General features: G+C 44.2%; 1 protein-coding gene and 1 long non-coding RNA gene across 3 annotated transcripts in view; one reads left to right on the forward strand and one right to left on the reverse strand.

Moving 5' to 3' along the window:
* The window catches only part of LOC309326292, a 300370-nt gene that overhangs the window by 61893 nt on the left and 210828 nt on the right, over positions 1 to 27649 (forward strand). The window lies entirely within an intron of this gene.
* The window catches only part of TBX20 (T-box transcription factor 20), a 41920-nt gene continuing 16272 nt past the window's right edge, over positions 2002 to 27649 (reverse strand). For both annotated transcript variants that reach the window (XM_081834821.1, XM_081834822.1), the window contains exons 4-8: positions 23696 to 23804; positions 20836 to 20994; positions 15788 to 15864; positions 5763 to 5875; positions 2002 to 4293 (exon numbers count right to left, since the gene is read on the reverse strand). In XM_081834821.1, the coding sequence (XP_081690947.1) occupies positions 3953 to 4293; positions 5763 to 5875; positions 15788 to 15864; positions 20836 to 20994; positions 23696 to 23804 (799 nt within the window). In that variant the 3' untranslated portion in view covers positions 2002 to 3952. The remainder of the gene's footprint in view (positions 4294 to 5762; positions 5876 to 15787; positions 15865 to 20835; positions 20995 to 23695; positions 23805 to 27649) is intronic.

Raw genomic sequence — 27649 nt, forward strand, 5'->3', positions numbered from 1 at the left:
AGTATTTTAATGAAAGGAAAAAATGAATATCCACACATTTGCACTTATGTACAACTTTGTGATATATATATATATTTATATATAATCATTTTAAGCTGTTTACAAATCACATTTAGTGCTTGAAATATCACATCAGGTTGATATTATATTTCTGGCAGAAATAAATATATTGCACTTAAAAAGAATCTTTTGGTTGTTGATGCTTGATATTGTTTTCTAATTTGCAGTGCAAGCCTATACACTTCGACACAGATATTAGTCCCATTGTGCTCAATGGGATTTTCTCCCAGATAAGTGGATTTCGGATTGCAGTCTTACATACTCAACTTCTTTTTCGTAAAACATTTTGCCCTCACCTCCCAAATTACGCACGCACACACATTGTTACATGGTGAATGTGTTCACACAATTAATTTAAACCATTTAACACAGCAAACAGACCAGCAATACATTCTGTTAAGAGAGACTACCTCCAGTTTTTACTTTCCCTATGTTTACAGAAACACTTTCCTCCTATTTCTGGCATTACAGTAAGAAACTAAATGCTCGTTTAAAATGTGCCAAAGCTAAAATACAGCAATCTGTATTTTTTTTGTCCAAAATCCTTTTAAAAAGAAGTTATTTAGAAAGTAACACATTTATTGACTGAAATAACTTTCTTCAGTATTTTAAAACAATATCAAACCATGATCTTTTAAACCAGAAACTGTCATAAATAAACCCTTCATCCCGTTAAGATTCAGGACGTACCAGAACCATATTACTGCAAATAAAGAGCAGGAAAAACAAAGAATCTGACTTTGTGGTAAAAGCAAGTTGAAAAAGTGAAAAGGAAAAGGTTTAGCTGACTCCCCAACCCTAAAGGAATCGTAGTCCAACAGCTTCAGTGCTCAGGTGCAGCTGCTGCCCAATCTCTGCAGTACAGTGGTACCTCGGGTTAAGTACTTAATTCATTCCGGAGGTCTGTTCTTAACCTGAAGCACCACTTTAGCTAATGGGGCCTCCTGCTGCTGCCGCGCCGCCGGAGCACGATTTCTGTTCTCATCCTGAAGCAAAGTTCTTAACCCGAGGTACTATTTCTGGGTTAGCGGAGTCTGTAACCTGAAGCGTATGTAACCTGAAACGTATGTATCCCGAGGTACCACTGTACTGGGAAATGCTCAACACATGCAAGTGGGACATGACACGTTTTGCAGAAATGAGAAGAGGCAACCCTTACTTACATCATGAAATTTGATGTGTGCCTAACAACCCCATGAAGTCTTCTACTGCGCCCACTATTTTGAGCAGCCGTTTCAGTGTTTATCTGCCCACAATTGGCAAATAAACTATATGTGCCCCTAAGTCTGGTTTAAATCACCAGTCCTTAGGCTTAGGATGAACCAACTGCAGCAGCTACGAACCTGTGGGGAGGAACCGATTGTTTGGTCTTCTTTCCCATCACTGTCAGGTAAGCAGTTTCTACCATCATTTCCAACCTGCTTCCATGGGTTTGCAAGCAGATTCATTAGGGCAAACCCGTAGGTCCATTAGGGCAAACGGGACAGTGCCCCACAACTTCACTCTGCTCTCACTTTCCTGCTACCTACCTTCTTACTTACAACTTGTCAGTGCCATAGCGTGGGTTGCCTGTGCCCGGGGCCATGAATAGCAGGTGGGATGGAGAGAAATGGATGGAGGACACATGCACATGCCTAGTGTTGAAATTTTGCGCCCCTAACAATTTTGTGTCCGGGGCAACTGCCCCCCACTACACCATGAGTCACTGTTGGTCTTATAGAACTCGGCAGCAAGAAGGGAGAGGGCAAAATGATAATTAGCTGTCTCAGCCTGTCCTTGGCTCTAACACCACCTATTGTTGGGTGCCAACAACCACTGGGTTCTGTGAACATGGTAATGTAATGCTTGTCTCATTGCAGAGCTAGATCCTAAACACTACAGACTCTCCACATTGCTAAAGCAGCCAGAGAGTCAGTTTTAAGCAGCCCCATACAGCTAATGGTTCTCTAGATCTTTCTCAACAGGATTGGGCAGCACCAAGGTTGCAATCCTTTGCAGTCCCCAGTTTATCCATTGAATAAATCTTCATACTGTGGAATTAGAAATCAAGAGAGCTGAAAATTTATTGGGCCTTTTAGAATGTAGTTTCAATGCTTTCAGTTCTTTAGCTAGGAACTTGCTTAAACAATGAATTGAAAAAATGCTGGTTGGGGCATTGTTGACTCATCTTGAGATGTGGCTTTCTGCTCCTCTCGGTCTTTCCATATTACAAATACGTGTTCCCATTCAGAGCGTCTGACTGGGAGTGGGTTGGATTTTACCATCCTTCCAGGATTGAGGTTTTCCCTATTGCGTTTTTTTTAATTTTCAGCAAGGACCACACATTGATGCACCTCTTTGATTTTTTCCATGCTCGTTCTCATTACAGAAACTCTTGATGCCTATCTACTGAATTTGTAGTGTTCTGCGTTACAAAATAATCAGGGAAAGGAAATACTTCACGTCTCACCTCTTGTTCCAAAATACAATTATGCAAGGAAGAAGGCCTTGAAGGTGAACAACGGCAGGTGCCAACAACCTCCCACTTCTAAATGTCCCTCTGCCACATGTTTTTCTAGCACAGGTAAGCCTTGTAGATACAATGTCAGATCAACAGAGTTGTCAGTTATCTGTTGTGGCCTCCCACAATGCTCCAATAATATCTGGTGATCAATTAAGGGTGTGCTCTGGGTCCGCATGATGCAGCTATCTTGTTGAAGTTAAGCAGTTTTGGCATATACCCAGATGGGAGATCGCCTGGAAATCCCATGTAGCCTACCTTGAGTTCCATGCTAGAAGAAAGGCAGGATGGAAAAGTACAAAAATAAATAACTAGGCCCCCAGGGACCACATGAACACACCCAATATGGCCCACAGTCACTGGTATCAATACTGCTTATACGATCCTACCAAATTACTGGGCAGGCATGGGATCTAGTCATAAGATCAGGCCCAGAGCAACATGTATGGATCAGGGCTGAGTAACAGACAGGTGAAGCCTGAAGCTGCTGCTCTTCAGCCTTGTACAATGTTCTTCAAAGTAACACGGTGCTAAACCTCACCAATTCCAGATATATCGCCATTGCAGATGGTAAGAGTGAGGTGCATGTGACAGGAGCCATAGATTAGTACCCCACAAATTGTCCCAACATTTGCATTGAGCTGTGAATAAAATAACAGAATGCAGAGCAATCTTCAGTCACCCTGTTTTACCATCAGTCCTCCCTGCTGCTGTCAGTATCCAAGAAAAAAACACCTGAGCTATATGAACCGTTGGCATGTTCTGTCATCTGAACTCCGCAAACTGTGGTTAACCCTATCTATGGTTTGGTGAAACAGCTTCCATTCATTTCAAACAAGGCTCATGCAGGAGGAATTCCAGCGGATTATGCCCAGTGTTCTTAACTAACTGAATTCCATATTTAAAATAAAGGAGTTTAAAGGATGGTACGGGGAAGAAAATGGTGCAGTCTTTTCCTTCTGTTTCTTTCACAGCGAGCTTAATGCTGAAGTAGCCTAAACATGCTCAAAGCAACAAATACCTCCCCCCCCATTCATAAAAAGCAATGAAGTTATCAGCACAGTATTGCCTCTTTGGCCTCTGTCAGGAGGGGAAGTCTATACACAATTCAAACTATACACTGCTACATGATGGCAGCCTCACATCTAGTGGTTATGATTCGCCTTCAGATCGTTCAATGCTTAATTAGAGACCTTGCAACATTTGGAGTCCCTTGGGCCAAGCCCATTTTCAGAGCCACTTGAGCTCCCTTAACCATCCCTTAACATGGATCCTTCTAACTCCACAATGCCTTTATGCAAGCTGGTTTTCTTAGTCGTTTTGCCCTGGGCCTTTCCAACAGGCCCAGGCAGGTTTGCCTGCCAAGTCTTGGCTTCTCTTGCCTTAGGTCAGTCATACGAAAGGGGTCATCACCGCAGAGGAGTGGCGCAGTCCCTGGATCGCTGCATAAGGACCTTGCTGAAAGTAGTGGTGGTACCTGGGCATGTGGAAAGAAGGGAACGTCGGGCCACTGCCCTGCATGGAGCTGGCAATGGCAGAAGGGGTTAGAGGCATTCCCAGGCGGCTGTATGGGGGCAGGGAGCCTTGGATCGGGTGAGGAATCGGCGTGGCTATGGACGCAGCACCGGAACCAAGAGCGGTCAAGGACTGCGGGTGTTGGAATCCCGGGAAACTTGATGTCGACGAGACCCAGGAACTGAGGGGCAGGTTGTCAGAAGTGGTAAAAGCTGATCCTGCAAACAAAGGAAAAGAGTGGAGGTTTGCATAAGGGCAACTAAATCCAATGTACCAACTGATGTAAGTAATGGGGCTGCCATAGCAAGACCACATGAGAAGCATACTCAACCAGAGCCAGGGCCTTTTCAACACAGGCTCCAGCCTGGTGGAGCACTCTGTCTCATGAGACCAGGGCCCCGCAGGATCTGATTTCTCTCCACAGGGCCTGTAAGACAGAGTTGTTCCGCCTGGCCTTTGGCTTGGAATCAGCCTGATCCCTTCCTCCTCTTCAGTGGCGTAGCGTGGGGGGTGCAGGGGGGGCCGGCCGCACCATGTGCAACATCTGGGGGTTAGGGTTAGGGGGCACAAATCCATGGGTTAGGGGGCGCAAATTACTTGCCTTGCCCCGGGTGCTGACAACCCACGCTACGCCACTGCCCCTCTTTCATTTACCTTCTGTGATGGAACTCCTATCTGGGGACTTCCCTGGCTTTTTTTCTGGCCCATGTAGGACCAGTCTGGAAAGTTAGCCTCGGTGAAGACTTGATGTTATCATCCCCCAAAAAGTTTTTGATTTGAGTTTCCATTGAAATGAGGCCGTATTTTAATGTTTTAATGTTGTATTTTAATCTTGTTTTTAAGTTGTATTTCAATCAGTTTGTTTTTATATTGGGTGTTAGCCACCCTGAGCCCGGTCTTGGCTGGGAGGGTGGGGTATAAATAAAATTTATTATTATTATTATTATTATTATTATTATTATTATTATTATTATTATAAAAAGGGGTCACTGCCACATGCACAGCAGGCACAGCTGATTTTCTTCAAGGGGCCGGTTATTTATCATTTTATTTATTTATCTTGGATCATTTAAAAATACAGTGGTGCCTCGCAAGACGAAATTAATCCGTTCCGTGAGTCTCTTCGTATAGCGGTTTTTTCGTCTTGCGAAGCAAGCCAATTGACAGCTTAGCGGATTAGCGTTATTAGCGGTTTAGCGGCTTTTAGCGGCTTATCAGCTTAGCGGATCAGCTGATAAGTGGCTTAGCTGCTTAGAAAAGGGGGGGGAAGGGGGGAAACCCGCAGGAACTCGCAAGACAGGAAACCCGCAGGAACCTCGCAAATCCGAGGACAGCGGGGAAGACGAGCTGCGCTTCCCCACTGTCCCGGAGATTTCCCTATGGGCTGTCGTCTTGTGAAGCAAGCCCATAGGGAAATTCGTTTTGCGAAGCGCCTCCAAAACGGAAAACCCTTTCGTCTAGCGGGTTTTCCGTCTTGCGAGGCATTCGTCTTGCGGGGCACCACTGTAATCGATAAATAAAAGGAGAGGGCACGCAGATTCCAAGCATTGTGCATAATCAGATTCACAATGATACAGGAATCTCATGGAAGAAGGGGTACCTCCTCTTTCCAAATTGTGGGCTCGTTTGAAAGTACCAAAGGTTCTGATCTTGAACCTCTGCTCTTCAAGATCAGATGTTCTCCTACCTCTGCTTTGGGCTGCTTGGTTCTCGTCTCCCAGAACTTCATCCTCTGCGCCATAGGTTCTGATGGGGGATCGTGCATAGGAATGCTTTTGAATAAGGCTCTCCACGCTTTCTCTGTGAAAGACAACATTCCACGTTAGCAACAGACTGAAAGCCATCTATGCACTTCTTTAATAGCTCCCTCTACTCCTAATATGGGCCAGCCCAGTCAAGAGGCAAGGTGAGGCCACTGCCTCAGGTGGCAGCATGCACAAAGACAGCAAATTCAGACTTAGATCTTTATCCCCTCATCTTGTTCATGATGTAAATTTTCACTTCACGTTCCCCTGTTGGGGAAGCGGGACATTTTGTGGTTTACCTCAGGTGTCAAAATGTCTTGGGCAGGCCGTTTGAAAGACATACAATGGAAGCATGTGCTTGGATTCTTTTGAACTGAAGGCCCTTTCAGATATCCCCGTAAAAAAAACATCAGGAGCCTTGACTGAGGTAAGTCAGGCTTAAAACTGACTTTATGGGGTACCCAGTAAAATAGAGTACCCCATAGACTAGAACAGAGTTGCAAGAGCCCCAGTTATGACGGGGGCATAGAAAGGATCTTAAAGGGCATGTTATATGCTGACAATGATTAAGATAACATCAAAACCACACATACTTTCTTTTCAGTTTGGAACATTGAGAGAAGCTTTCAAAGTAGCAGATGATAAACCTGTTACTGGCTTCCTGGGAGGCTTAGTAAGGGCAGAAGATCATGCAGTTACTTCCTAACTAGTTTGTATTTGTACCCACAACCTAACACAGTAGATTATTTTCACCCACTGGTTGATATTGTTGGTGGTGGAGAAGGAAAAATCGTAACTCTACCTGGTTATTATAGATTGGACAATAGAATAATGCCAGGACACCAGGGGATGGGAATCGGCCAGAACACAAACATAGCTAAATACTTACACCACTAGGGCTGGAAAAGTTAGCTCCCTATAATCTTCTGTGGGACTGCGTCTCAGTGGGGAGCATGGCCAGAAGCTTTGTATAGTAGGCAATGCAAAAGTCAGAGCTTTCAACACACAACACCCACCCTGTGGAACGCCCTCCTACCACATGTCAAAGTGAAAAATAACTACCAAACTTTTAGAAGACATCTGAAGGCAGCCCTGTTTAGGGAAGCTTTTAATGTTTAATAGGTTATTGTATTCTAGTGTTTTGTTGGAAGCTGCCCAGAGTGGCTGGGGAAACCCAGCCAGATGGGTGGGGTATAAATAACAAATTATTATTATTTATTATTATTATTACTAATACTATTACTCTCCGTCTTCCATCCAGGCAAGCAAAAGGCATTTGTCACTGTTCAAAGACACATTACAGCCAAGCAAAAGCATTTGTGGAGTATGGCCAGGAAGAGATATGCAAAAAGCATAACCAGGGCAGAGTCCCAGGGGCCACATAAAGAAGTCTGAAGGGCCACATTCAGTGCCACCGCCAGACCTGAGGTTCCCTACCCTTGCACTAGCACATAATTGTGTAAATTCTCCCTGGCCGTGAGCCAGATTATTTCCAGAGCTGCCGAAGCATCACAAGCCAGAGGGCACAGAATTCAAGCCAACTCAGCAGTGACTACCACTCACTGTAGATTTTACAGTCAGGAGATTATGATAGAGGATGGTATTTATTTTTGACCCCACTGTGCTGGGGTCGCTGCAGTTTGGGTCGCTTTGAGCCAGTCTGCCTCAGATTCTCATGGGACAGGTTTTTGTAATGATTCTGATTAAACTCATGCAGTAGGGCAGAGAAGCAATTTGCTTCTTTTTCTGTGTGTTCACTATGAGTACAGAATTCACCCGAAGTTTCATTTCATTCTTTCAAATACTTAACAAGAAACATCACATAGATTTCAGCTGCACTGCTAGAAAGCTTAGTAGTAGTAGTAGTAAGAAGAAGAACCGATTTAATGAACAAAGCCATTTTATCTATCAGGATTCCCCAAAGGCCAATCTGACCTGATGCACTTCAAATCAGCTGTCTATCCCTGCTCCTATAGACAATCCAGTTAACTGAAGCCATTTAAACCTAGCCTTTGGCAGAGATCCCTGCTGAACCCGCGTTTGGTAACGCAGGCTAACTAAAAATGCATTGCCTTTCAGCAAAGCCTACTACATTTAAAAATAAAATAAAATGGGGAGGACAGTTTACCAAACAGTGCAATAAATCCATCACAGTGATCCCACCTCCTTACAAAAGAACCGAGAATATTTTGTCCTTGGAATATCACTGGTATCATTACATATACAAGCCTCTTGCAGGAGAGGGAAATGAGAGTAAAGAGTGAAAGGGGGAGAGGGAGGAGAAGCTTATTGAAGCAATTTACTTGCGGGGACTGGAAGTGGACAGAAAGCAATGGCAGTTGCTACTGAGAGGAGGGTATAATTGAATTATTGCCTTTTAAGTGATTGAAGACAGTGGCCATCCAGCATTATCTCCCAGAAGATCTTACAAGGGAAAGGGGGGGGGGAGAGAAAGAGGCTACATTGGTTACATTATGGATCTGAATGCCCCCTTTCCCCCTGATTCTAGCAAAAGGAGAAATGCAAAAAAACCCATTTCATGTTATTACAAAGGCCATGGAGTCGATGAGCAAGGCTCTCCAGGCTTTGGTTCAATACACTCCCTTGAAGTAAATATTCCATTGTGTTAACATTTTGTTACTTTTTCAGCTACTGGTTTTGATGGTGGGGGGTGCTCTAAGGAGGGGGTAGAAGGTGGGGTTTGGGTCCCACTCATCTGTCACGCCGGATTACCAGCAAAACTCCTTCCTATACTCCTCTCTTGTCTGCAAATTGGCATGTCAGGGGCCAGTGGGCAATACTCAAGGGACCAGACTCATCCCCAGTGTCTCCTGTTCCTGACCTCTAACGCAGTGCAGTTTGCCAAGCATGCGCCTACCCAACCTCCATTCATTTCTGTCAAGCATGGGCAAGAGCCCTGTGGCATTAATGGAGATCACTGCCAGGAAGCGCTCATCAGCTCCACTTGGGTTTGTAAGGCAAGATCACCTGAGGCCACTTGAGACTTGCGTCTGTGGCTCCAGCCCCTGAGCTTGAGGTGCTGTGAACATCTGCACAGAGGTAACTGCAGAAGAAAGCTTCTCTGTTTTTATTTTTTATATTATAGTGGTATTATAGTGGTACCTTGGTTCTCAAACGGCTTAGCTGTTGAACAAATCGGCTCCCAAACGCCACAAACCCGGAAGTAAGTGTTCTGGTTTGCGAACGTTTTTTGGAAGCCAAACATCCGACGCAGCTTCTGCTGGAGTGCAGGAAGCTCCTGCAGCCAATTAGAAGCCACACCTTGGTTTTCAAACAGTTTTGGGAGTTGAACGGACTCCCGGAACGGGTTAAGTTTGAGAACATAGGTACCATTGTACTTGGATGACAAACCTAAGTTGAAGCCTGTAAATTGTTGGACTTCAGCTCCTTCCATCCCTGATTACTGGGCCAGGTGGATTGGGGATGGCAGGAGCTGGGGTCAAACAATATCTGGGAAGATAGCAGGTTCCCCATACCTGTTACATACACATGAGTAATTGCTCTCCTATAGAGTTCAGCCATGCACGATTTAGCAAATAGGTGAGCAAACCTGGGGGTCACAGGCTGAAATCACAAAAATCCATGCGTTGTTGCTTTCCAGATGTTCTTCAAATACAAAACACATAATTCCTACATGCGGTTGAAACATGCACAGCCACTAGGGAAGTACTTTGATGGTCCCAAACAAATATAAGCTAAGAAATGGGGAGCAGGCGTGGACTGGATCCAGCTCTCTTCACAAATAGCTGATCAGCACCATGACTGACCCTACCTGTGAACGGAAGCTTTGTCACCCAATTTAGTGATGCAAAGATTCCTCTCATTTATGTCTCAACAACTTCTTAGGCTGCAAGATCACCTTGTACTGTACACCACCACCTTGCGATGGTGTTTTTCAGAAGCAGATGCAGATAATTTTATAAATTACCAGCAGGCAGATCAATATATTTCCTATTACAATTCTACCCCATAAAAATACGTCAATGGCAATTTGAGGCAGAAATTCAATCTAGGGTGTTTTTAGACTGCACAACTGCACATTTTTCAAAAATGATACATATTGAGCCAGTCATTTTGTGAATAATTGTATAATTCTACTTTAATTTTAGAAAAGCTTTGGGCATGTTTATAAGTCAGATATACATTGCCTCTGATGCTTAATCCCATTTTTCTCTGAAGATAAACTTTGACAACACCATCCATTAAAAGCAATCCTAAAGAACAGTCACAAATGCTACAGATATTTTTCTTCCATGATTGATAGAAGCCATAGCATCCAATCAAGACCTCTGAATCAAGACACACAAGAGCACATATATGTGTCCCAAGATGACTTCTCCATTCACTTCAATGGATGGGACAGCTCTAAGCACACATGGAGCTCCTCTTCCTTTGACGTGAACGGAGAACCATTTGTAGGCACAAACCTAGTGCACAAAATTCATGGCTTAGGACCTCTAGGTCACTCTCTAACAACACTCTTGGTTTTGTGCCCTCTCTGCACAATAATCACCACCACCCACTCAATAAAATGGGCTGCAAACAGGAAAGGTTTAAATACAGGTGAATGGGCTCCTAAAAGCCTCAACAACTCTTTGTCTGTTTATATTAGGAAGGCCAGTCTTGTAATTATATTATATTAGGGATGAGGAGAATTTTGTTCATTCCACATCTTTAAGCAAACCAAACAGATTCACACATTCTGGACAAATACACAATTTGGAATGCAGTTAGCCCTTTATCTTCCTACTTTTCCCAATTTTGAGGTTCTTGGCTCAGAAAAGTACCAACAATCTGTATTTGGGTTTAAATGCATGCTTTGGGAGACAATGTGCACAAAAATGCATCTCAAATGAAAAAAATATGTTCAAGAATAATGCAAATGTTTGGTTTTTAATTTACAGGTTGATGTGGAAATAGGACAGAGCAGATTTATTTATAAGAACACAGGAATACTCCACATAAAACTGACAGGGCCTGGAAATAAGTTATACATCAATTGTGACCAAAACAAATTAACCCACAAATCAGGGCTGGAAAACACAGGTCAATACAAAATAAAAAGTGGACTCCAACAGGCCAACAGCAAGGTCAGCTGGGCTCTCCATAAAAAAGCGAGTTAACAAAGCAGCAATTCCAGGAAAGGGCTCAAGGAAAAGCAACCCAACAGGTACGCCCAAAATATAAGATAGCACTGCTCATTGAGCAGATGAGACCAGTTATGGGTCTAATGGTGAAGAAGGCACTTTCTGCATGTGCTGTCTGTAGAGGGAAGTAAGGGGCAGATGGGGCTCGTCAACCTGGAAAAGTAGAAAAAAAACCTCTGATCCTAAACTTCCGCTGCCTTGTGGTTTATCTTCAGAAGAAAAAGCTAAGCAACAAACCCTACACAAAACCGGAGTGAAGTCCCTGAGACGGTTGGGTGTCGCCTTGTACGCCTCCTTCTGGCAACTCCTGCAGGCAAACTGGTGCCAAATTTATTACCGTATGTTCCGGCATATAAGACGACTTTTTAACCCAGGAAAATCACCCCAAAGGTCCGGGGTCGTCTTATATGCTGGGTATACGTGGAGCCACCTGTGGTGAGCAGAGGTGCCCCTTCTGCCATTGCTCCTCCTCCCTCCCCACGGAAGGGGGCACAGCCTCCTGTGAAGCAGGGCGTGGCCCCTCCTCTTCCGTACCGGCACAGTGCGTGTTCGTTGGCCGCCGCTCTCTCCTCACTGCAGAAAGTCCTTCCGAGCGCGGTGCTCCCCCCGCCCGCCCGCCCGCCTACTGCTGCCGTCATTGTGGAAGCCGGATCCGGCCTCTGCCATGGCCGCGCAGGCTTCGCTCGGCTCGCGGGCGCCATGAAGAGCCTGCAGTGGCGAGGTGGTGCACGGCTTTGGCCGGGGCTCCAAGGAGCTGGGCATCCCCACAGGTGAGGGCAGCAGAGGCCGAGGCGGCCGCTCGCAGCCTTTTCCCGGAGGGAGGGAGGGAGCCAGGCCGGGCCTCCCTCCCTCCCTCCTGGTGGCGGGTTTCGGTTTTGTTCCACCCACCAAACGCCTCACCTCGGGCTGCTGCTGCTGCTGCTGCTGCTGCGATGGCAGAGGCAGTGGAGGGGTGCACGCTCTGCCCCTGGCGGTGCTTGGCGGTCGGCCAAACTCTATAATTTAACATCAAAAGTTGGGGGGTCGTCTTATACGCCCAGTCGCCTAATACACCAGAACATACGGTACTCTGCTTTCCTTTCCTTTGGACCACATCAGCGAGGCTGAGAGGGGGGTCTTGTCATCTGGACAGCCCAGGACCTCCATGCACATTTCCCAGGCTTGCACCCCGGTGCTGCTAATGACATCACCCCCGGAGGCGCACTCTATTGTCTCCTGAGACAGGCAGGTACCAACAACTCCCATTCTTGTTTGTACAACCATTTATGTTTAGTCTCTTGACTCCAACCTACTGGGAGAGGCAACTGGGCTGCACTGGGAACAGAAGTTGTTTTAGGGTAGCGGGACTGGTTCAGCCGGACTGCAGGGGGCACCATAGCAGTGCTGTGGAACAGAGCACGAGAAGCAGGGAAGCACCAAATGCTAGCGTAGGCACAGGGCACCACTGAAATTTGAGGGCCCCAAGTCTGTCACTGCTGGTAAGGGAAGGCCGGGGCTGATCCCCAAGAGTTGCAGACTTCTCCCCATGCCATAGACTGGCCACCCATGCAGTAAGAAGTCACCCACTCATTATTTCTCCTCTTTTGTTTTCAAGTGATTGCAGGTGAATAGAATATTAATGAGAGAGAACAAACAACAAAACCTCACGAATCAAATTTGCTTCTCCATTCAACGCCCGACAAAAGAAAACCGCCAAAGCGGATGTGGAGTGCATGGCTTGGCAGTCACCAGCGTGAAGGACTTCTTTAGTTCTAAATTTCAAAAGGTTTTCATTTCTTGCAGTTGCCTCTTTGCACATTTGGAAGAATGCCCAGATTGCAAACAACAACAACAACCACCAGAGGTGAGTCACCGAAATGGGTTCCAAAGGAGGCATAAAAATAAATTCACCAGGCACCTCAGTGCAGAAGAAGGGAAGGGTGACTAAAAGGCAGAAGACAAAAAGAAACTGTACCATCCTCTTCCTCACACACACATGCACAACAGCCATATCCAGCTGCAGTATGTGTGCAGCTATCAGATACACATGATCACAACATGGTATGATGGCTGTCTTACTTGTGATGGAAGCCTAGCTGGGAGAACAATGGCTGAGCGAGCAACATCCACTCAGATGACCTCGCCCATGTGCTTCTGTGTAGACATGCAAACTATGCTTAAGGGGGCAGTGACAGTGAACCCTCTGGCTCTGAATACGACAAAATACCGATAGGAATCCATTTGCAGAGAACTGGGCCCACAGAAATGCTACCTCACACTGAGTAGGCAGTCTGGTATTGGGCTAAAGCTCAACCTGCCTGGAAACCATTCTGTATGAGTTTGCCTTTAAGTCCAGGTGTTCACCCAACAAGGATCTCAGCAGTGGAGGGAAAGCACTCTGTCTATGCTCACATGCTTTCTTAGACAAAGCCCTGCCATCGAAAACAGGCTGAGCTCACAGATTCTGCAGTTGAGCCCTGGCTCAAATTAAGTCCTGACAGAGGCAGTAAATTTGAAATGGGAAGTTTGAAATTGTTAGAGTCGTGTATTTATAAAAAACATATTCAATTAGGCTAGAAAAGTGCAATGTCTGTCATCATGTCATAAAAAGATGTGTTTTTTCTCTCAGATCCACTGTAAGGAAGCCCAGCCTCTATTGCGGCAGATAGAAGCAGTGTTCAATCAGTTACATGGAGCAATCCAATTACTAGATGGTTTAGTGCGGTAACTGACTCCAGCCTAATTTGATTTCTTTAGGTCTCTAAAGATCAATTGATCTGATTTGCTTCCCTCCCTAAAGGCTAGTTAGGAAAAAAAGCAGACTTAAATATCTGGAAATTAAATCCAAAGCTTTGTCCCACATTCACACTATTTAGGTCAACCCAAAGACAGGCAGTGTGCAACGAATAAAAGTCCTCACAGATGCTTTGCCCAGCATAGGTGACCACGCTAAAGCCCAAATTGTTCATACACAAAAGTGTGTCTGCCTTAGGAAGTCCATTCAAAAAATGGATTATCTGATTACAAGAGCTAATCAAATATCCACCTTTCAAGAAGGTGTGAATGTGAACTGGCAAACCGTCCGTGCCAAGGCATGTAAATGGAACTGATAATATTGTTTGTTTCCAGAAATGGCAGTTGAGACTCTATTAACTTTGCAAGTTGTTTTCAAGGTCCGTCATTCAATGAAATGAGTGGAGTTGTGTAATGAAAGGTTTTTGGTACGTATAAATTTGCACTAAGCTGAACTGTTTCCAATCCACTAGGCCTCAGGTAGCTGGTGTGGTTCTCTCCAGATCTGTTTGGACACCAACTTCCATCAACCCTGCCTGTTGGTCATGCTTCCTGTGGCTGATGAGACAAGGAATCCAAGAATATCTGGAGGTCACCACAGTATTGACGGAGTGGTAATCACATAGCAAGCCGGGCATGTAAGTAAGGGCACTTGCCCAAGGTGCCAGCTGGACTGGGGTGCAACTTGAACCTCAGAAATCATGTGGTATATAAATAGCCCAATCCAAAACATTTTTGTTGCACGCAGGTATGTATGTATTCGTGGGGCTTACTTCTTAGTAAGGACAGCCGCCTTCTTGCAGAAATGTGTGATTGAGTATGACCCTTTCAAATGATTTTGATGCCAGGGGTATTCAGTGAATGGGGTTGGGAGTGGGACCCTGCCCTTGGCATAGAAATGACCAGCTAAAATAATCTGTGCTAAACCAGCCGCCATCCTGTCAAGGGACTAAGATGATCTGACCACACTGTTAAAATGTGGGACAGAAACAACATGGTTGCCTTCATACACCCATTACAGCGGAACCTCGGTTGTCAAACGTAATTCTTTTCCGGAAGACCATTCGACTTCTGAAATGTTCAACAACCGAGGCACAATTCCAGTCGGCAAAATCCATTGAAAAAATGGAGAACCATGCCTGGGAAGCCATTCAACTTCCGAGGCGCGTTTGAAAAAGGAAGCATTCACTTCTGGGTTGTCGGTGTTTGAAAGCCTAAACGTTCGACTTCCAAAGTGTTTGACAACCGAAGTTCCACTGTATAAATGGAGCAAAGTGGCCATTAAAAATAGCCAAGCAAATTCTCATTCTCATGAGACAAAAGGACATTGCAATGGTTCAAGATAGAGAAAAGAGTGCTTAATGATGACAACAGTTCCTTAATATCTGCACTGGGTTCCAGTTGTCAGTTGGTTGGAGTTAATGAGGCTTTTTTTAAATCCAGAAAAACCTATACCTTATCCTAAACCTATACCTTCTCCCTTAGGTTCCATCAACATCTTTATGATCCCACAAACGTTCAAACAAGCAAGCAAAGGAAGAAGCATGTTTATGTTCTGAAATAGTCTGATGGGGACTATCTCCATGACCTCGCAGAGGGTTTGAATGAGAAGGTGAATATTCTGGTTGTGGGCTTGGACAAAAAGACATACAGGTTGTTAAGAAAAGACATGAGAAAGACTTAAAAGTGGCAGAGATAAACGGCAACCACTAAGTTATGTGTTTATTTTATACGAAGTCATGCATATGTGTGTTTATGTGAGATACACATATGAGTTATATGAGTGGCCAGCTCACTAGATCATTTTGCCTTTAGAGCAGCAATTGGAAAGGGGGGGGATCTTCAGGGGAGCAAACTTATTATTTTTGAGTATTTATATAAAGTACCTGAGACCTCTTACAGTGCAACATGAACTTGCAAACGCTACAGCTTCGTGGGAGAGGATAGAACACTTTTCAGGACAGCTCTTCCTCTCTCCTCAGCATTATCTTATCTTGAACAAAAACTAAACAAAATGTCCCTCTTACCTCTCAATATCAGTGAGTCTAGATGAGTCCCTGAATCCTTTAGCAAAAGGGTTGCTGTCAATCTTCAGCTTGGTTATCTGGAAACAGAGAAGAGCAGAGTGCATTTGCGGCCAGCTTTTGAGGAGACAGTCTTACAGTCCATGACCCCAACCAAACCATCCATGCCAAGTCCCCTGCTGCACTTCTACCCAATTTATCTCATCTCAGAGGCAGGCTGGCAAAGACGTGACTTCCTGCTTGTTCTGTAATGGCATTTGAAGACCACCATTAGCCTTCAGGGCTCAGGAACTATAGTTGTTGCCACTTAAAGCAAAATGTGAAGCATTTTTTGTAATACATATTTCTCCTCGGAAGGACATGAGAGGAACTTTGTGAAAAGCGAGGAGGCTTGCTACAAAACATGAGAACTTTCTTGAGACCTAAACTGTCTCTCAACTGTCAAAGACAATTTTGCAGCAAAAGTGGAAACTCCTGCTCAAGTCAAACATCTCAGGAATTCCCAAGGAAAGCTAAACATTTCAATAAGTCTAGCAAAAATTTCTCCTTAGGGATTTGTGAAAGCCCCCAAAGTGTAAAAGTCTGGTTTTCTTGCTCAAACCATTGTAAATCAGGAGTGTGGTGTTATTGGAACTCAGGACAGCTACTGAAACCAGGCCTCCTCTTAAGGACTGGACCAATTCACGGTATCTCTGCCAAAATAACCATCCAAAATGGAGAATGTTGACAAGGGTGATAAACTGAGACATAGTTACACAGGAATGCAATAAAGTTGTCTCGTTTTTTAAAAATACTATGAAGGGTAGAGGGACGCGGGTGGCGCTGTGGGTTAAACCACAGAGCCTAGGACTTGCTGATCAGAAGGTCGCCGGTTCGAATCCCCGCGACGGGGTAAGCTCCCGTTGCTCAGTCCCTGCTTCTGCCAACCTAGCAGTTCGAAAGCACCTCAAAGTGCATGTAGATAAATAGGTACCGCTCCGGTGGGAAGGTAAACGTCGTTTCCGTGCGCTGCTCTGGTTTCGCCAGAAGCGGCTTACTCATGCTGGCCACATGACCCAAAAGCTGTACGCCGGCTCCCTCGGCCAATAAAACGAGATGAGCACCGCAACCCCAGAGTCAGTCAGGGTAGACATATCTCAATTCCATGAGGAGAATTAACATTTTCAATCTTGAGCACCACCAGTACAGAAGCAAATACTTTTTCTCACTATGGGATGGTATTATTCTTATTCTTATTCTTATTCTTATTCTTATTCTTATTCTTATTCTTATTCTTATTCTTATTCTTATTCTTCTGGCAATGTCATTTCAAAAGGGAAGCAAAGTGACAAAGTTGATTCCTACAGAGGAGAGATGGACCATGGAGAAGACTATGGTGAGCAATCTACAAGGTATCTGGAGCAATCTAGATAAGACATAATTGGCCAGAAACAAGTAAGATAAGCCATGTTTGCCTGGGGAAATGGTGTGGTTAATATTTGCTTATTTACTTACTTTCACCCTGAGGTCCCAGGGTAGATCACAATGTCAAAACACAATTTACCAACACAAAAATAAGATTAATCCTAAAAATATACGCTGAGGTTGTTTTTCAAAAAAAATTTCTAAGCTCTGGATAAAAAAAATGGAAGCTGTTCAGGGGGACAAAAAAAAAAAGGACTCTTTTTTCACAGCATTGTGCAGATGCTCCATGAAAAGGGAATCTACAAAGCGTGGCTGTTGCACAGAAAATGCTCAGTACAGGAGCAACACCAGTTTAACATCAGAATGCGAAGGTGGTTTGCAGTTTTGTTGGATGCTGTTGCCGTCATTTTTTAAACTCCCAGTTCCCAAATGAATCATGAGAACATCTCCAAGAAAGCTTGTAAAAATGAAAGTTGACCTACAATTCAACTCTCCCGTAGTGGCTTGACTGTTTAAACAAATGCATGACCTTTAAATCTTAAATGTGAGATAGTTTGTTGAAAGTGTAATGTATTTAGCCCTTATCTAATAACCCGCAGAAATGTAATCATCCCCCTTAAAACCAGCAGTGAAAGAAATGGCAAAAATAAGAGAGGTTCCATTTTCATTAGTCATACGTAATACGACAGCCTCTGTCTCTAGGATTTCCAGAGGGAAATTTGGCAGTATTTACGGGATGTGCTTGAGAATCAGACCACAGCTTTCTAAAACTGGTTTGTCCAGGCAAACACCATTCCCCCCTTCCATAGGCCTGAAGCTTAATTCAAAGTTTAAAAGACAGTAGGATCTATATGAAGGGTAAACACATAGCTGCCAGGCAGATAAATTCTATTTTTAATTTAAGTAATTCATTTATACACCAATTACTTCCATGTGGTAAGTTTCTTTTGAAATCGGGTTTGAAAACCTAGAAGATTTGGAACTTAGAGTAGTTGTGTTCAGCAGAGCTCACTGCCGTGTAAGCATACAGAGGGTTGTCGCTCACAAGTAAGATGCACTGTGTTCAGTGTGGATAATGTGATAGATTGTGGCTATTTTTAAAAGGGATGTAAAGGTAATGGGACCCCTGACCAATAGGTCCAGTTGTGACTGACTCTGGGGTTGCAGCGCTCATCTCGCTTTATTGGCCGAGGGAGCCGGCGTACAGCTTCCGGGTCATGTGGCCAGCATGACTAAGCTGCTTCTGGCGAGCCAGAGCAGCGCACGGAAACGCCATTTACCTTCCTGCCAGAGCGGTACCTATTTATCTACTTGCACTTTGAGGTGCTTTCGAACTGCTAGGTTGGCAGGAGCAGGGACCAAGCAACGGAGCTCACCCCATTGTGGGGATTTGAACTGCCGACCTTCTAATCGGCAAGTCCTAGGCTCTGTGGTTTAACCCACAGTGCCACCCGTGTCCCAAAAGGGATGTAAACTGCCAAAAATGCAGCTATCTACTATTCTGAGCCTTTTGGAAATGCGCCAAGTTCTAAGCATCTAAATAACTGAAACTACGTATACATTTGGTCAAAACAGATTCATTTTGGGGGGAACAAAGTAAGGGTGCTACTGAAATCAGGGCGGGCCGCGCATGGTGCGCCAGCTCTGAGGTGCAGACAGAGGGCAGGGCCACCCTGAGTGGCAAGAAAGGGTTCATGGAGCGCAAGGAGTCTTGATTTGTTAAAAAAACTGCTTTGTGCATCTGCGTCTAATCTTGCCCCTTTCTAAAAAAAATTTATCAGTGTGTGTTTTCCATTTGTAAATCTACCAAAGAATAAAATTAAATCGGGATTGAGGGCTTTTCTCAGGGTGGTGGAGGGTGTGTGTGCTGTGTCCCATTGGTATAGCAATGGCACCTGCCCTTTTCTGACAGAAATGCTCTGTGGGGGCAGGGGAACCCAAAAACGGCAGGTTGAGAAAAATGTCCTTTTTTCATCTGAGGAATGTTGGAAGGTATGGGAAATGTGTTCTGGTCTTGAATTCGTAGAGAGTCTGCCCCTGTGGATTGATGAGATGCACATCCTGGATGAACATCAGACTCTAGACATTGTCTAGAAAGGGTTCAGAATTCCCTATTCCCCTACTGGGCCTGGCTGATGCCATTTACCTGCCCAGTGTAGATCTGGAGATCTGGCATGCTGTCGCGGCTGTAGGCCGCACATTAAGCTTCAGCCAGATCACGCACCATGTCTCACGGCTTCATCAGCAAGCTCAGACTTGCCTGTATTAGGAAGGTGTTGGGAAATGCTGCTCTCCTTTCAGACATAAGCAGTTGCAGTCTTGTGATTCTCCAGCAACACCTCTCCAAATGGCTTGGATGTGAGCCCCTCATCCAGGACCAGAGAAGAGTTTTTCTGACATGGCTTAGGGATGAGTGTCAGAAAGCTATTTTGAGATTTCACAAAGCAAAGGGCAGAGGGAGATTCTTTCGTCAAAGTCTCTGAAGGTTCCATTGTGGAACTGGCTCATGAGAAGTCGTTTGCCCTCTTTGTTCTGTGAAACTGCTCCCCAGACCAGCCTAGAAAATGATAGATTCCCATAGGAAGTCCGCAAGCAGAACATGAAGGGAATAGTGCTCTCCCCCACACAGCAGCTTCAATACCAGAAGTAGAGTCATAGAACCATAGAATTGTAGACTTGGAATATGGCCGCCATAGCTAGTGCCACTGATAGGCTTATCTGCAGTGAATTTGTCTAACTCCTTTTAAAGGCATCCAAGTTGGTAGCCATTGCTTCGTCTTGTAATAGCAAATTTCACATTCACAGTATAAAGACTTCCTTTTGCCCAGGGGTGCCAACTTGAATAAAATATTGCGGGGCCCAGGTAAGCCCGGCCACGCATAATAGATCAAGCATGCACACCATTCGAATGCATTGGCAATGTCCATCAATTTGGGGGGGAGCATCCCCTCAAATATTTTATTGGGAGGGCCAAAGACCTCTTGGCCCTTAGGAGTTGGCTCCTGTGCTTTTGTCTGTCTTGAATCTTCTCACATTCCGTTTCATTGGATCATCCCGGATTCTAGGATTATGAGAGACGGAGAAAAGCCTCTCTATCCATTTCCACACATCCCCAGCTGCGTTATTTTATATATCTCTATCATTTCCCCTCGACTCGCCTTTTTTCTAAATTAAAAAGGCCCAAATGTTACAATATTTCCTCACCATGTCTGGAATGCCATCACAAACTCCCAACGACTTCCGATTGCAGTGTAATGCTGCAGCCGGTCTGCCCAAAGAAGACATAAGACTTCGTGACATCCTTAGGACCAAATCATGTCACATTGTTCACACTTTTTAAGCAGGTCACTTGCATTTTTAAGAGAAAGCAGCTGCAGGGCCCCAATCCAGTGTGTGCTCCTGCATGTGTTCCTCCTGTATCAGTTGAGTATCATCAGCTACCTGCCATATTTGTCTCCAAAGGAGGGGATGGTTTTCAACAGGAACCCGCAGCAGGGGCCTGATCCAGTTTACAAGCACAAAAATTAGCAGGGAAAGAGGGGGAGGTCCTCTTCATCCTTGCAATTCAGGCACTCAACCCGCATTTTCATTTCTCAGTCCAGTAGTAGCACTGATGAAAAGACTAATAAGAGTTATAAAACACTCACCAATTGGTTCTGGTAGGCAGTGACAGCAGTAAACACAGTCTCTGGAAATATAAATGTCCTGAATTCTTCAGACTTCAGGTTGAGCAAGGAAGCTGTATGGTCCTTCTTCTTGATGATGTGCACCCTCGGCTGGTATTTGTGCATTGAATTTAAGATTATCTGGAGAGAAGATAAAGGGAAGAGCTACTCAGTTTCAAGTCAACACTCACTACTGTGGGGTATTTAAAGTGCAGTCAAACCAACAATTCATCTTTTGCTAGATAGGAGCTGAAGCTCACAAAGTTTTTCTTGTAAACTTGCTAGAGAGGAATCTGTGAGAGACACCCTCACTGTGCCCTGACAGGGGAGGGCATAGCTGTATATTCTCCTGCCTGCTTTGGTGTGTTCTCCTACTCTCTTACCGCTCATCACCATGCCAGCAATGTGAAAGCATCTGCTAAGTCTGAGCTACGTGTTCCATTTTAAGCTAGGCTTAAGTAAGCCTTTGTAACTGATTTACCATTTTACGTCTGCCTGAACAAAGCTGTGGTATTCATTATTCTTCAGCTAGTATTCTGAGTGAGTAAATGTTGTTTTTACCTTTTATAAGACCGTTTGTGTGATTATTGTTTCAAGGGGGAGAAAGGTGGGAAATACCAGGAGAATCCAGTCTGTCTTAAAGCATCCTGGATTACTTAAACGAAAAGGCTAAAACTAGCCCATCTTTCTCTTTTTAAGCTGCAAAGGGATGCACTCTGCTGAACTCAAAAACTTGAGGAAGGAAGGATAATACCTAATAAATATATTCTCTCTTAGCATCCATTCAAATCCCAACAACTACCAACTTTTTTACTTCAGCCCAAGATTTTCGCAACAACTTTCTGCAACACATATATCAACAGTTCCACAGATCATGGCTAGGACCTTGTAATTAGCAATGTGCAATAAATTGTTCCCTCACAGATATCTTTCCTAATTTAAAGATTTCTAAGAAAGGAAAATGATGTATCAGAAGAATGATGGGACAGACTGCAGGTGAGGGGTGCCGAATGCTTCTCTGCATTTAAAAAATATTCCAGGACAAACCATCTACTCCCTAAGAACAAAAGCTGGAGCAGAATCTTGCATCCTATCATTTAGCTGTTAGTTTTATTACTATTTGCACAGAATTTGGATGAGCATTCAGAAATGTGATCCTTTTCTGCCGTCTGCCTCACTCAGCTGACTGTGTAAGACCAGCTCATGTTGTCTTTATGAACAATTGCAAAAGCAGAAGGATTTGGTGCAGAAAAAGAACTTTCCCCAGTTTCTGTCACTATATGGTTTTTTATAGTCCTTAGGAACGCAGTGGCCTTTGCTGATCCTGATCAAAGACAATAGCTCTCTGTAGAGAAAGTATAATCACAAACACTCTGTGAATAATTGTCTTCCTTGGAGGGCACCAAGGCTCATATCACTAAAAAAGCAGCAGTCTGGTCCCAGATAATGTACCGCACTACTAAGAGTTAGTTGCCCTGGGCTCTTGGGTTAGATTATATGAGACAAGGAAAGACAATATATCTTTGTCATATTACTGTATTCTTGACAAGCTGGCTCAGCTACTGCTATTGCAATTTTTTTAAGCTCTCATTTCTATTTCTTAGAAACACACTTTTCATATCAACCATCACATAGATACAGCTGCAAGACTTCCACCCAGGGAGTTTGGTGCCTTCTTTAGGGCTAATGAATAATGACATCCAGTAAAGAAAAACAATCACACCATCATTTTTCCATTATGACAGTGGGGGAAATAAATTCTTCTTAAAAGCTAACAAGGAGAGGTGTGTGAGTGCAAACATGCCTACTCAGAAGTAGGTCCCACTGAATTCAACAGTAAATTATGCATAGCACTGCAGCCTTCATTCATTATGCTTCTTCCCCACTGAAATCAATGGGACTTAAATCAGGACAATTTTTTCACACCAACGGGCCTTCCAAGCCCAACCATCTCAGGATACTTCCCAGTGGAGGACGTCTATTACAAGCAGACCTGATTTTCTGTGTGTACGAGCTTACTGTGTTAGCTTCCGCACATTTCCATTTTTTTAGGGACTGGTGTGCATTGCTGTTCCACCATTTGCCATCCATCCCAGTAAATGTTTCACAGTGGGCAAAATGGTAGCTTGTGATCTGGGAGGGAGGGATAGGCAGGGAGGGATAGGCATTTCCATTAACATTTAATATGGAGATCTTGTGCAAAACTGAAATGTAATACGGAGATCTTGTGCAAAACTGACATTTACTTCACTAAGGCTTGCACACGACTGATAAAGAGAACATGCCCAATAATACTTCCGTATTATAATGATTATTTGGAGGGAAAGATGCACAAGAATCTGTTTTTATAATGAAATGATTTTAGAACGTTGTATCATTTTACTGTTGTTAGCCGCTCTGAGCCCGGCTTCGGCTGGGGAGGGCAGGATATAAATAAAAATTATTTATTATTTTTATTATTTTTATTCTTATTATTTTTATTTTTATTTGGGGCAGGGACATGCACACCACCACAGAACCTGTTTTAGGAGAGAAATTGTTAAATGGGGTCATGGGCTGGTGAGTACAACGATGTTAAGATGCTGGGCTGCTGAACCAAGAGGACAGAAGCAAGGGAAGGATAAATGAGGTATAAATGACAGAACCTTCTCCCCGACCCAAGGCATCCCTCGCTCTCCCCATTACATTTCGCAACCCTTTAACAGCCACCTAAAAACAACAGTGCCTTCCCAACAGCCACCGGGGCTCGGCTCATAACGCCCGTTCCCAACAGGTGTGCCGGCAGGTGTCATTGCCTGAGAGAGCGGACATTGTTTCCCTTCCCACAGGACCAGCTACTCACGTGACCGTGCTGATCCAGCTCGTTGTTTGTTAGCTTCACTTTTTCAAAGGACACCATCTGCTTCAGCAATTGTTCCCCCGTGAACGGAGAATCCGGGTGCACGTACAGTCTGGAAAGCCAAGAGACACAGGGCCTGTCAATCAACCCAATCTGTGTTCGGGACGTTTGCTTTTGTAAGAGAGTTGCCCTACAACTTCCCAGCCTAGTCTACTAGGCATAGCCAGTTAACAACACTGACAACCCAGCTCAAGTTCAGGCGCCCTATTTACTAATTATTATTATTATTATTTTATTTAAAGATCTGCCTCTTGAAGAAAAAGATTGTTCTGAAGGAATAATAAAGGAGAAAGCTCAGACTGAAAGATATGCCAGTGAAAAGCGCTTCACTGGCTCCATTTCCTATAGATGTTAAAAGGAACAGCAGCTGCCCAGTGGCAAAAGAAATTAGTAATGTATCAGTCTCAGAAAGAAAGCACACAAATTAATTCATCTATGGATGTTCAAAATATCCAGAATTCTCTGGACATAGCCTGTATTCAGCTCTCTTAAGCAGTGTCTGGGCAAAAATCGCTGAAGTGTCCGGGAAAATCCACGTTGATGTAGATTTGGGCGATTTCCATTAAAAATAGCTCAAAAAACTTTCGTTTTGTTGAGATTTTGCACACAAAAATAGCTCAACAACTTTGCCAAAAAAACATGCAACAACTTTTGTGTCTGGATTTTCACTTTTTGAAATATGGCAACCCTACTTAACAATATATTCCAGTCAGTGCCGGATTTACGTATAAGCTAAAGAATCTATAGTTTAGGGCCCCACTCTCTTGCGCCCCCCTCCAAATTAAAGGGAATAAAACTGGATATACATTTCCAATTGTATTTCAGTCCAACAATTACGTTGATAAAATACATATTTTGTTATGTGCAAATGGCTTTAGGCCCATACATTACCAAATAGCATATATTCAACACACACAAAAAGTGAGAATTTGTTGTTGACAAAGGACAGCTGGACATATAAAGGGCCCCATTGCCTTCAGTAGCTTAGGGCCTCATCAGACCTAAATCTGGCCCTGTTTCCAGGGCTAGACTTTCAGCCTTGGGTGCTGTACCATAGAATAGCCCGTTCCAGTCCCACCCAGATCAATGGCCAGGGAAGCGGAGACTTAGCATGGCATCATTGCCAGCCTTTGCCAACAGATAAGATGGGTGGGGTTTACCACAGTGGAAACCCCAAGTTACCCCCAGCTGGGTAATAAGCCTTGAAATGGGCTGCTAGAGGGTAGGGTAGCAGCAGCTTTGGATCAGCTGGAGCTGGTTAGCTAATAAATCGCCGCCACACGCTTTTGCCCCTGCCAATATGATCCTCAGGGCTTCCTGTTAAGTTGTGGGTGAACATATCAGATGACACAGCGATTCTTCAAACAGCTCTTGTTTATTCACAGGCCAGAACAGAACTGAACTGGAGGGTTCAGCCAGCCTGCTTATATAGAGCTCCAGTACAACATAACTGTAACAACTTTCTGAAACTATCCAATCACTGAACGTCACTTTCAATCCCTTATTTGCATATGTGGACCTGAGTGAAAACTATCTACAGTATCCCCCTGGTGGGGTGAGAACTTCAGTACATAACACTTCCCAACCCACATCTCCCCAGCTTTTCATTAGGACTCTTCTGGATGCAGAGCCAGCTCTGCCATTAGGTAAACTAAGGTGGCGAAAGCCCTGTGGGTGCCCCGCTGCCTCCGGTATTGGCTGAAATGGCACCCAAAATTGCAGAAGCGGCAGGGTGAGTAGAGAAGCAGCAGCAGGGCAAGGAAAGGTGGCAATCCCTGTTTTGCCTCAGGCGGCAAAATGGTACACACAGCTCACCTGGACGCCTGCCACGTATGACATTCTCGAATCCACCTCTGCGATAAACATGGCAATCCCATCAATGCTAATCTGGGAGTGAGCCCTGCTGAACCCAGTAGGACTTACTTCCCAGTCAATCTGTCTCAGGTCCAGCTGCCTAACTAACAGCAACCCCAAGCACACTTCCTTGCAAGTAAATTCCACCGAAATCAATGGAACAGTCCCAGGTTAATAGGATTGAGATAAGCAATGTCTGAAACAGGCTCATTAAGTTATTCATTTGCTGGCCTGAATCATGAATGCCTGTTTCTCTTTTAAAGCTTTATTATTTCCTGGGCCTTTCATTCCTTTTGCAATCTCAGTCAAAATTTTATTTCATTAGCTGATGCTTAATGCTTCCATTTTAGATTATTATTAAGCAAATCCATTGCGTTGTCTCTCCCTCCTCCCAAAAAATGGAAGATTGTTTGCCTCTTCCCTTGCAGCTGTTCTGATCAAGGCTTGAAAGAACAATGAATGGCTCATGAGTACCAACATGGTATAGTGACTGGACTAAGAAAAGGAAACTCAGCCATTAAGCATTCCAGATGACTCTGACACTCTCTCTCTCTCTCTCTCTCTCTCTTGTCCTCTCCTTCAGCCTAACCTACATCATAGGGTTTTGAGCAGGATAAAAATGGAGGAAAGGGACTATTTAGAGAAAAAACAGAATATAAAACAAACAAACAAATCACTGGATAGTTTTACTCAGAGCCACTGAAGTTAATGAATGTGACAATAATAATAATAAAAATTATTTATACCCCGCCCTCCTCAGTCAGAGCCAGGCTCAGGGTGGCTAACACCATTAAAATTACAGAATAATAATAATAATAATAATAATAATAATAATAATAATAATAATAAACCAATTTAAAATACAGGTTAAAATGCAATTTAAAATGCAGCCTCATTATAAAAGTAGCCCATAGATCAAAACCATAAGAAGAGGGAAACATAAGGGTCAGACTGAGTCCAAACCAAAGGCCAGGTGGAACAGCTCTGTCTTGAAGGCCCTGTGGAAAGATGTCAAGTCCCGCAGGGCCCTAGTCTCTTGTGACAGCGCATTCCACCAAGTCGGGGCCAGTACAGAAAAGGCCCTGGCCTTAATTGAAACCAATCTAACCACCTTGTGACTTGGGACCTCCAAAATGTTGTCATTTGTGGACCTTAAGGTCCTCTGCGGGGCATACCAGGAGAGGCGGTCCCGTAGGTATGTGGGTCCTAGGCCGCACAAAGTCCCACCTGCACTTTACATTTAAAGCAGTTATCATGCCACTTTGAACCATCATGGATCCTGGAAACTATAGTTTGTCAAGGGCGGTGAGAGGTGTCAAGAGACTCCTAATTCCTACAAAGAGCTACAGTTTTCAGAGTTTCCTGGAAACAGGAATTGGTTGTTCAACCACCCTGGCAATTATAGCTCTGAGAGTGGAACAGGGGTCCCCTAACAATTCACATCACCCTTAAACTGCAGTTCCCAAGATTCTTTGGGTAAGACCTTGTTTGTTTAAATGTATGGTGCAGACAGGACTTTAGTCTGGTCCATTATTTTTAATAGGTGTTCTCTGAGTAAAACTCCGTTGAACACCGCCCACTATCACCACATAAACAAGAAACCGATTGTACTTTTACCTACCACTGAGCAACAAGTTATTATTTTGCCCTGTGGTGAATCTTGGCTTAGTCAGCAAGGAGTTAAAAGCACAAGGTGGCTTGCATTGTCAAGGAAACTAATCAACACTCTGTACCAATGTTAAAGAAACAAAACAGAAAACCCCAAAGGAATAAAAGACAAGCAGAATATTTAGCTACAAGCTAGAACTCATAAGACAGGTATGTCTTTCAAAGGTTTGGTCTGGTTCATAAAGCCATTTAAGCTAGTCGTATTCTGGGACTGGGGACCCGCGGAAAGTTTCACAATAGATTTTTCCAAAAGAATTTTGCTCCTTCCATTCACAGCGCCAGGGAGGGAGAGCCGCTTTGCACGCTGACAGCAGGAAAAAGAGGATTTAATGGTCATCCGCAGTGAAGGTTTATGAATGGAAATGCTTTCAAATG

This window comes from Podarcis erhardii (assembly GCF_964252035.2).
Source record: "Podarcis erhardii genome assembly, chromosome: 12".
NCBI classification, from domain to species: Eukaryota; Metazoa; Chordata; class Lepidosauria; order Squamata; family Lacertidae; genus Podarcis; species Podarcis erhardii.